Consider the following 11,474-nt stretch of genomic DNA (forward strand, 5'->3'; position numbering starts at 1 on the left):
CAGTTAGTTAATATATGCATCAACCCAGATCCAGAGAAGCGACCAGACATCGCCTATGTTTATGATGTGGCAAAGAGGATGCATGCGTGTACTGCAAGCAGCTAAACTGTACAAGATCCTGAAGACAGCAACCAAAATAACTTAAAAGTGTTTTTGTGCAAATCATACCTCCCCGCTTTTGTCTGGGTGTTAAGATTACTATTTCAGAGCTAATGCGCTTTGAATCCTTAACCAGTTTTCATATGAGCTTCATTTTTCTACCAGGTTCAATCACCTTCCCAAGCCACGATTTTTGGGATGCTCAGATTGCAATATGAATGCAAGCACAACAAGAGTTTTTAATGGCGTAAGGGTTGAGAATTGTTTATAGAGTTTCTGCTGATTGTGTTTATAGATACTCAGTGGCAGATGGTGAAGAGCACACAGGCACACGTCTGGAGGGGTGCGGAACCTGAGGGAGGACCTGAGCATTTGACCTGTTTGCTTTTAAGTCACTTAATGGACATTGTAGTGGACATAATTGTGAACTTCTCTGATTTTTTTTTAAGGTTGAAGTACATGTTTTAGTTATTAGCATTATAGTTTTCAAATATAATTCTTATAATAAAATGCAGACATAAGCTCTTTGAGAAAGATTTAAAATTTTTAGTTTATACATTCAAAATGCAACTATTAAATGTGAAAATATAGAGGGCAAAATGTGAGCTGGACACTGAAAGTCTTGTGTGTTGATGCCTTTGAAAGCCTTTTTGTGTTTAAATGGTATAAATGAACCCATTTTAAAAAGTGGTTAAGGACTTGTTTGCCTGGCGTGATAGTCATTTTTAACATGCACATTGCTCAAGGCTTTGTGTTTTTATTGTACATTTGAAGAATATTCTTAGAATAATCTTGCAGTAACTATAGTTCAATTTCTTTACAAATCTAAACACTTAAGTCATAACTATACACTGTAATGTAAGCGTAAATTTCTATTCATATATTGAAGTTTTGATCAGTTCCCCTTCAGAACTTTTTTTTATTCAAGTTACTTTCTTATTTATATTGTGTGTGCATTTTATCCATTAAATGTTTCAGATTTTTCTGAGAATGAATTCCCTTTTTAAAAGATATTTGGTATGCCGGCACTTTTCTTAGATTGAAACCTTTTTTTTTTTTTAAAAAAAAAAAAAAAAAACCTTTGGGCCATTCTATGTGCATCTGTTTTATCTTGTTAGAAAGAAGGTGTGCGGGCCTGTGAATGTCGATATCGTTTGAGAGGGTTATAATTTTAGAGTATGTTTTAGAGTCTGTTTAACGACGTGAAGACTGGCCCTTACTGAAGACAGGACTGTTAAAGAGAGCAAAGTACTGTAGTTATGCATGAAGATGACGGACATGGAGACACTCATTTTAGTTAAAAATTTAAAAAGGAGAGCTATTTAGGAAACCCTGAGGCGGAAGTTTCTTTTTCCTTCATCTTAATACCAACCAGTTTCTTCAAAGAATTGTGGAGCTGAAGAACAGAGTGGTAGTGGCTGTTGCAGAACACTGTGTGCCATGATAGAACGTTGGGAAGGCTTAACTTGCCGGGCGGGCGGGCAGCCCTGTGTTTGGAAAGCTTGTACTCTGACCGACAGAGCTCCTGGGTTTGTTTTCTCAGAGTATTCTTTTAATAGTTATTTTTAAGTAATTTGTAAATTTTCAAAATAATGTCTCATCTTTTAATTTGCTATGTATGCTGTCTTAGACAAAAGAAATCTGGTTTGTTTTTTGTCTTGAAGGCTGAACTGGGTCCATCCCAGATCTTAGTGGCTCATAGCATTTACACAGAGGTGTGAAGAAAGCTGCTTCTGGTGACCATTTGTGTTGTGTTCTATCCATGGTAATGTCATAGGACTGACTGAGATGTGATATCCCCTGCCTGTAAGAGTTGTTTTCTTTCCATCTTTAGAAACACAAGGTTCTGCCTGACAGTGGTAGTATACACCTTTAGTCTCAGCACTCAGAGGGCAGAGGCAGGTGGATCTCTATGAGTTCCAGGACAGCTTGTTCTACAGAGTGAATTCCAGGTCAGCCAGGGCTACACAAAGAAACTCTGTCTCAAAAAACCAAAACTAAATTGATGAGAATACAAGGCTTATCCCCTTATAGTGACATTACAAGGGGATCTGGAATTTGTCTCCTAAAAAAAAAAAAAAAATGAGCTGGATGGTCAGGGATAGTTGCTGTCATTTTGTATAGAAGGAAACTCTTTCAACTACTTTAAGTCCAAGTGTTCATATCCACCACCACCACCCCCAAAAGAATCCATTGTGTAAAAGCAAAAATCAGTGTGATATTTGCAAATGATTATAGAATTGATTAGAAGTTCTAATCTTAACAATCACCTAGAAAATATTCTCTTTTTATTTCTGTTTATGAGTAAATGTTATATGAAGTTAAATATTAGAATTGATTTGAGTAACAAGTCAAATTAAAGGTACGGCTGATTCAAAACCTCATTTAAACATTGGTACCAGTTACCCAGGGGAGAACGTGCAGTAACGTTGGTTGGTATGCTGAGGTGTAGGGTGGTGAATGAAGGGTACTCTACCTGCAGTGCTCAAGAATGTCCAGTGATTGTAAAGCTAGCGAGATGCCACCGCCAAGTCCAGAGCGCTCTGTCGTTTCTAAGTGTGTCCATTATAAAAGGCCTGTCTTGTATCTATATACTCCAGGTGTTGCTCGTAACTTTCCCTCTATTTATTAGAACCAAGAAGCTGTTATTCACACAAATGTTTATTCTTTTAAATTGAATGTACTGTTCATAACCCACAAATGCGTACTCTTTGCCTCCAATTCCTGTAGTACTGTAATATGAATTTCTTTTGTGAAATACTCTTTATTTTGTAATGCTTTAAATATATATGCAAAAGGATTGTTATTAGCTTCAAAAACTGTACAGTATCTTAATATAAATATATAAAAATAAAAGATGAGTACTGTAAGTTTGAGTATCTGTCAGGCTCCCTCCCTTTCATCTCTCCAGACTGACCATTGCTGTGCTTGGCACTGAACCTACAGAAACAGTTCCTACACGGCTCCAGGACTTTGCTATCTTGAAGAAACCTAAACAGTGAGACAGGCAAACATGACAACCTCTCTCGAGGCTTTGGAGTTTTATGGTTTGGTTTTGAATGCGCATCATATCATAAAATGCAGCTCCCTAGGTCTCTTCAGTGTCTCCATTTCTGTCATTGAATAAAAGGCATCTAAACCTTAAGAAAGGGATATTCATTTTCCTGCTTTGAACCTTTAGAATTTAAAATTTAAGTCAACACTTTCCATTCCCCATCACTGTGGTGGGCTGCTACCAGAATCACAAGAGAATGGATATATTTACTCTTCTCTTAAGTGAGGATCCTGCCCTGCCTGCCAACTGGAGGACAGAAGATCTTAGGAGGGTAAATTTGATTTCACAAGTTAGTTGTTAATTGGCTAACTTTCCAGCCCATGGCTTGTATTAAAGAAGCGCTGGTTTCAGTATGTGAGTATGAGCATTTGTTCGTAATTGCCAATAGAAGTCATTTTTACCACATTGTAATATTTAGTGCTAGTTGGAAATTGTAAAAAGTCTATTTGTTGGGAAAGTCAGTACCAGGCATATATGTTTAAAAGTCTTAACAGGTACAGCTGAGGTAGCACACATTAGTGAGGTCGATTTAAAAAAAAAATCAAAGTAGGAAATCATTTCAGAAGTCCCTCAAACTATCAAAAGAACTTCATGGTGTTCTTTAAACAGATAAACATGACTGCATTCTGAGGTAAGAATGCCTGTAATATACATTTAGAGTTTGGATTTTGTAGCTTGGAACTCAAATTAGTTTCCAGGGTTGTGACGTGTAGAAAGTCATTCTTGCCACATGCACACTGTTGATAAATTCCTCATTTTTCTAGGCTTTATTTTCTGTGTAAAATTGGGATATAAATCCCTAACTGGATAGACTCACCCTGTGCAGGACCCTGTGTTGTATAGCATATCACCCGATTGCTTGATAATTGTGGCCATATGTAGTACATGGCTGAGGAAGGAATTCATGTGTGTCTTCTTGGGTTTTAGCTCCATCTCTTCTCTCTATGCCCATACCTACAGCCTCATTTTTCAAATGCCCCGATCTGTTCTTTCCAGTAGAAGTTCTAGTCATCTATTTTTTTCTACAAAAAAATTCCAAGTACTCTTTCTCAGTGGACTTTCAGTGTTCTTTTTCAGGGAGTAGCCAGATGACAATGTTTTCATTTGTCTACCTCAACTGGCCAAACAATTCCATGTGAGACTCATTCTCCCTTGTTGATCCTAAATGCCAGTAGAACAAGTCTTTGTTCCTTTCTTTGTGGGGTTCAACACTTAGCATCCTTCTTCATACTGGTGACTGTGATGCTGCAAGTACATCCGAGGCCACCAGGTAAGATCAGACTAGGTAAGGGCTAGGAAGGAGCAATGAGAAGGACAGATGAAGAGCTAAACCAGAAGGAAGCTTTTGAATCCATCACAGTGCGTTGTGAAGAGACTAGAGACAACTAAGAGTAGGCCCTGAACTTAATGTGCGAAACACTGAAACATCTTTAAAGCAGCCATTTGCATGGGTAAGCAGGATTAGGATGTAAGGTGAATAAATAATGAGAGAAGAGAAACAGATGTGAGCAAACACACCGACAATGGCCACGAAAGGAATCAGTTAATAGCTAGATAACTTGAGAAGAAGCAAGAAGAAGCAAGATCAAGAGAGGGTATAGAGGAGATGGTAAAGAGTGAGACTCATTAAAAGGTTCCACCCACTCCCCCGAGAGCTTAAGTATTCCTCTGTAACTAGGGCCACTTCCAGTTATGACGAGCATTGTGTTGGTGATCAAGTGAGAAAGGAAGTGACATTTAAGTCAGTACCTAAACATGAAATGAAGTCAGCCAGAGAACAAATAGCTGGGTGGGGGAAGAATGGGAATATGTTGTGGTTACAGTAGTCTATCTGAGACAGACGTAAGTCTGAGTAAGGTGAGGCAGGCAAGAGGCATTTAGAGAATCTTTTCTACTTAAAATAACCAATTAGTAATAAGAGAGGATGTTTTAGAGTTTCTATTGCTGTGAAGAGATTAGGCTGCCCTTCACCTCCTCTCATAGGGTTTCCATTGATGTGAAGAGACATCATGACCAAGGCAATTCTTACAAAGGAAAACAGTTAACTGGGGCTGGCTTACAATTTCAGAGGTTTAGTCTGTTATCATGACAGGTAGCATGGTAGCACGAGACTGAAATGGTGGTGGTGACAGAGCTGAGAGTTCAACATCTTGATCCATAGGTGGCAAGGAGAGTTTATGTCCCCCGCACTGGACTTAGCCTGACCATATAAGAGATCTCAAAGCCTGCCCTTGCAGTGACACATTTCCTCCAACAAAGCCCCACCTACTCTAGCAAGGCCACACCTAATAGTGCCACTCCCTGTGGGCCAAGCATTCAAACCATCACATCTCCACTGGTGCCCATTTCACATATGAATGGACTATTAAGAGTGCCCCCAATCTTGTATAGAAACTGGATTTCTTTTTCTTGGACATGCTCCTGAGATCCACAGGACAAATTAGAAAGCTGGATCACAATGTCTAGCTAAAATCAAAACCACCATTGAAAACTGACATGTCAAAACATGCCTTGAAGACAAAGTCATTTTGTGGAAAAGCTACCACATAAAGATGTCAGAGAAACCTGACTTAGGAGAAGTACAAACCTCAGGGTAGGAATACAAGAAATACAAAAGAAAATAAAAATCAAGATAACATAGACCACCAAAGGGAATTTTCATAATGGAGTAAATAGAAACCTGAAAGAAGTGCCTAGTGAAGAACTTAATACAGTTACCAAAAAGCTTAATGAAATCAAGAGAACAGAGAAAAATGAAACTTAAGAGACCATATAGTACACACAGGAAAAATGAAGTTTAAAAATAACCAGACAGAAATATTCAAAAGGGTAAGATCCAGGTAGTCAGATTAAAGATTCAGTTGAAAGGCTTAACAAAAGACTAGATGAAGTAGAAGAAAGAACATATGAACTGGAAAACAGGTCTTCTGGGCCAAAGAGATGGCTCAATGGGTAAAGGGTACTTGATGCCAAGCTTAATAACCTGAGCTTATTCCCCAGAACCCACAAGATAGAGATCTCACTCCCAAAACTTGTTCTCTCACACACTGTGGCATATATGGATACACATACAAATACACAGCCTTGAACACATATCCATACACAAAAATGTAGGAAAAAAAGCCTGGATCTTTTGAAATAAAAGGAAGGAAGAGAGGAAAGAACAGAGGAAGAAAGGGAGAAGAAATTGAAAAGTGGAAGTGTACATTCAAGAACTTTGGGACACGTGTAATCAGAATATGGAGTATCCTGCATGGTGCATGGCCTTTTGTTTGAACACCATCCCCAGCTACTAGTGCTGCTTGCTAGGGTTGTAGAACCTCTAGGAGGCAGGGTGTTGCAAGAGGAAGTGGGTCACTGGGCTGAGCCCTGTGGTTTTATAGCCTAGCCTGATTTCCTGTTTTCTTTGTGCTTCCTGACTGCAGATGGGGTATGATCAGTCATCTTCTGTTCTGCCACTATAACCTCCCCACTAGGATGGACCTCAAAACTGTGAGCCAAAATAAACTCCGTGCTTTGCATCATAGCAATGAGACACTAGAGCACAGAAAAGCTATTTAATGATGTAATATGGAACATTTGGGAAAGATCTAGGTAGCCAGACTGGGGACTCTTATAAACAGACATGAGCGGAAAAAAAAATTACTGTGAGAAGGTTAAAACAAAGTAAAAGCTGTAAAATTGGTACAAAAGAGCATCAGGTCACATTTAAGAACTTCTTTTCAGACTTGCAGAAAGGTTTCTCAGCAGAACTCTATAGACCTGGAGAGAATGGAATGCTATTTTCCAACTCCTGAAAGAATTTTCAGCCAAGCAACCAAGATTGTTATACTCAGCAAAGCTAACCTACAAAAAAATGACAGAGAAATAGATACATGGTAAGATCAGCAAAAACGGAGAGTTCATGACCCCGGGCTTAGATTTATGAAACAGTTTTAAGGGACATTCAGATGCGAAAGAAAATACTATCCCATTTTGAAATAATTTCCCACTAGCAGAATAGACACAAAAACAGAAAACCGAAAATAATCAAACATTACAATATCAAATTACAAAGATGAAAAAGAAAGCAAAGATTAAGATTATTCAAATTAACCAGAAAATAAACCACTGAGGTGTCTTTACCTGTCAATAATAACTTGGAGGGCTCAGAATGTAGCTTTGTAGGTGTAGATTCTTTTCAAAACCTAATTTCATAAGGGTTCTCAAATGCTTCAGTCCCCCTTCTAGCCCACTGTTCAAAGGTAGGAGAGAAAAGATGGTAAATAAGACAAGGGGATGTAGTCCCCTTTAGAAGTAGTTCTTTGGGGGCAATTCCAGCAGTCCAGTTCAGTAGTGTCAAGATACCAAGCACCAATCAGGAGCAGCAACCACAGCATGATCTGGCAGAAACAGCCATGCCTCCACCGAATCAAGGCAGCAGGAGTGACCAAGGGAAGTTCTCTGCCATGCCTTTCTCAACAAAGTGAAGATGCAATAGGAACGAAGTGTTAGAAGGCTAGCTATGCAAGCGCCCTGTCAATATCCATTGAGTCCTCCTTGCATCAGCAAAACATCATTGTGAGTCTGCATCACATGACACAACCAGAAATTTCCACCTCACAGCTTGGTTTATAAAGTACTTGTCTAGTACTCAGGTCTTTGGATCCAATCTTCAACACCACTAAAACTGTTGTTGATGTTGATGGTGAAGATGGTGGTGGTGGTGATGACAACTATGACGATGACAACAATGATGATGACAATGATAATGATGGTGATGAAGAGGGAGGAAGAGAATACATTCTATGTAACCTACTAAATTCTCCAATTTAAAAGTATAAACTAGCTGTCTGAAATTACAACCAATGAACAAACAAAAAAATCCAACACCCAGTAACATGCTGCATACCAGAAATTCACTTTAGAAGAAAAATCAAACAGACTGAGTATGATATTCCCATCAAATAAGACCTAAATCAAGTGGAAATCTGTGTGCAACTGTCAGAAAATCAAATGCAATAGAACAAACACTATTAGATCTAACAGGAGACATGGGCTCCTTTGCAATAGAAATGGGGTGATACCTACCTCTCATCAATGGACAGTTCATACAGATCAAATAACTTGGGGACAGTTTAATTACCTTGTGTGCCTAACAGACATCTACTAAACATTCTAGCCTACAAATGCAAGCTACGAGTTATTATCATCGGAGCATAATCAGAGAAGTATAGCACAAATAATAAAACTAGAAATCAGTAAGAAATAAAAGTTTGGGAAATGACACAAATGTGTAGAGACTGAGTTGCACAATATTGAATGAATACTGAGTCACTGCAGAAGGTGAAGGCAAATGTAAAGCTTGTAAACCAAATGAAAATGGAACAGCAACAAGATGCGGGATCTCACAAAATGCATCTATGGGGGAATGTTTACAATAACTAGTGCCAATCCCCGCCAAGTGCAGTCACTTACAATAAAAATTGTATTTTCTCGTAAGAGATGGCTCAGTGGATAAAGCGCGGAAAGTGGATATAGCACACAAGCATGAGGTGTTCAGACCTCCAGAACCCATGTGTATATATATAGTAGTTAGATACAACAGCCAGATACAGCAGCCAGTCTGTAACCCCAGCACGGATATGGTAAGATAGCAGTAGAAAAGAAGAATTCCCCGAAGCTTGCAGGCCACCCAATCTGAAGCTATTACCATGAGACCTTGCCTCAAACATTGTTGAAGGCCAGTACTGACTGACACACACACATGCACCACAGCATACACATACACACACACACACACACACACACACACACACAGAGAGAGAGAGAGAGAGAGAGAGAGAGAGAGAGAGAGAGAGAGAGAGAGAGAGAATGAGAATAAACTAAACGCATAATTCATTGAAGGAAAGAAAGCAAGTATCAGAGAGAAAATAAATAGGCATTGGGTAAAAGAAAACAATACCTTGGGGTGGGGCGATAAGGGGAGGTCTTTGTAAATTATCAAATCTTGGTCCAGGGAGACAAGTTAGAAGATCAAGGGCATGCAACCAAACATTGTGGCCTGAAATCAATCTCCAGGATATACATAGAAAGAAAGACAGAACTCCCACAGTTTGCCTTCTGACCTCTGAACATACAGTGTGGCACATGTGCACCTACCCACCCTGCCCAGTACATAAAATAAGTAAATGTGATAAAAAATTAAAACTATAAAATCCTTAGCAAAATTAACCAATAATATAGAAGTCAAAGATGAATTAATATTGAAAACAGATATTGAACTTAGTATCATGAAAATACAAAGATGACTAGGGGAATGTTACAAAGATGATCAGGGGAACAAACTGATAAACTGAATAAATTATCAGGGTTTTCTTGGAAAAAAATATGACCCAGGTAATTTAAACTAAAAGAGCTTACAGTCCAGTGAACAAGACTCAGACATCATAACAACATCTCCATTGCAACATGATCCAGTATCAAATATTCTCAAAATTATTATATAAACTGGAGAAAATGGAAATCTTAAAAATGCGTTCACTAATGGAGCAGGATCTGATTACCAGGATCATTCTAGTACTCAAACCAGTTAAAGACACCACAACAGAAGAAAACTACAGACCAATATCTATGATGAACACAGACTCAAAACTACACAGTAAAATACCTGCAAACAGAATACAGACATGCATCAAAAAGATTACACACCATGACCAAGTTGGCTTTGTCCCTGAAGTACAGGGGTGGTTCAAAAGATGCAAGACAATAAATGTAATAAGCCATATGCAGGAAAGGCCTTTGACAAATCTAAAATGGCTTCATGATAACCGTTGAGAGACTGTAGGGCCAGAGGGAATACAAGTCAGCACAATAAAAGATAAATAAAAGGAAATCAAATCCAGCATAATCCTAAATGGAGAAAGGCTTCAAGCAATGCCACTGTCAGGAATAGCAGGGACATCCACTCTCCTCACTCCTTTTCAATATTGTTCTCAAAGTACTAGCTGGAGCAATAAGGCAAGAGAAGGAAACTGAAGGGATACTGAGAGGGAAATAAGTCAAACCATCCTTATTTCCAGATGACATGATAGTAGCCACTAGAGATCCCAACATTCTACCAGAAAACTTATAGAAAAGACAAACTCAGCAATGTGGCAGGATCCATAATCAACTTGCACATATCGATAGCTTTTTATTTCCAACACATCAACAGCAAACATACAGAGAAAGAAATTATGGACACACTTCCTTCACAATAAATAGCCTCAAATAAAAATAAAATATTTAGGAATAAACCTAACCGAGGAAGTGAAGGAGCTCTAGAATCAAAACTTTAAACCTCTGAATAAAAAGACGGAGACTAGATAGTGAGAAACATTCCATGTTGGTGAGCTGATGGAATGAACACTGTGAAAATGACATTCTATCCACATCTATTCACAGATAGACCAATCCCGATCAAACTCTGTCTCGTTTTTTGCAGAAATAGAAAAATCTTAAAATTCATATGGATCTACAAAGACCCAAATAGCCAAAACAATTCTTAGAAAAAAGAAATAATTCTAGAAGGATTCTAATTCCAGATCATAAGCTATATTCTAGAGCCATAATAATAATAAAACAGTATGGTATTAACATGACACACACATTTAAATGAGTGGAATAAAACTGAAGATACAAACATGAACACGTGTAACTTCAGCCACTTACTATTTGACAAAGTTGCCAAAACATAATCTGGAGAAAAGAAAATATCTTCAGGAAATGGTGCTAAGAAAACTGGATGTTCTCATGCAGAAGAAGGAACTTAGATTCCTATGACCTTGCACAAAAACTAACTCCAAATGGATCAAAGACCTAAGCCTGAAACTCTGAAACTCCTAAGAGAAGACATAGACAGAACTTATAGTGTGGGAAAATACTTCCTGAATAGGACTTCGTTTGCCCAAAAATTAAGACCAACAAATGACCAAGTGCACTTCATGAAACTAAAAAGCTTAAGAAACAACCAGGTGAAGAAGCAGCCCATAGAATGGGAGGGACTCTTTGCCAGCCATACTTCTGATGGAAGGTTACACCCAGAAGACAAAAATAACTCAAAAACCTAAGAGGTAAAATACAAATGCCCTATTTAAAAAAAAAAAAAAAGCTGGCCTGTGACCTGAATAGTGAGTGAGGTCTCAAAAGAAGAAAAAATGGCTAAGAGATAGCACCAAAAACTGTTTATCATCCTTAGTTATTAGGAAACTGCAAATCAAATAAGTGGTCAGGTCAGTCAATCAATCAATCAATAAATCAATCAATAAACAAATGGAGACTTCACCTATCCACAGTCTGA

General features: G+C 38.3%; 1 protein-coding gene across 7 annotated transcripts in view; it reads left to right on the forward strand.

The window, feature by feature from the left end:
* Nek7 (NIMA related kinase 7) overlaps nucleotides 1-2,975 on the forward strand; it is a 125,826-nt gene extending 122,851 nt beyond the window's left edge. For all 7 annotated transcript variants that reach the window (XM_028773788.1, XM_028773790.1, XM_028773789.1 and 4 more), the window contains one exon: nucleotides 1-2,975. In XM_028773788.1, coding sequence (XP_028629621.1) covers nucleotides 1-105 — 105 coding nt within the window. In that variant the 3' untranslated portion in view covers nucleotides 106-2,975.
* The last annotated feature ends 8,499 nt before the right edge of the window (nucleotides 2,976-11,474 follow it).

This window comes from Grammomys surdaster, unplaced genomic scaffold, assembly GCF_004785775.1.
Source record: "Grammomys surdaster isolate TR1022 unplaced genomic scaffold, NIH_TR_1.0 234, whole genome shotgun sequence".
NCBI classification, from domain to species: Eukaryota; Metazoa; Chordata; class Mammalia; order Rodentia; family Muridae; genus Grammomys; species Grammomys surdaster.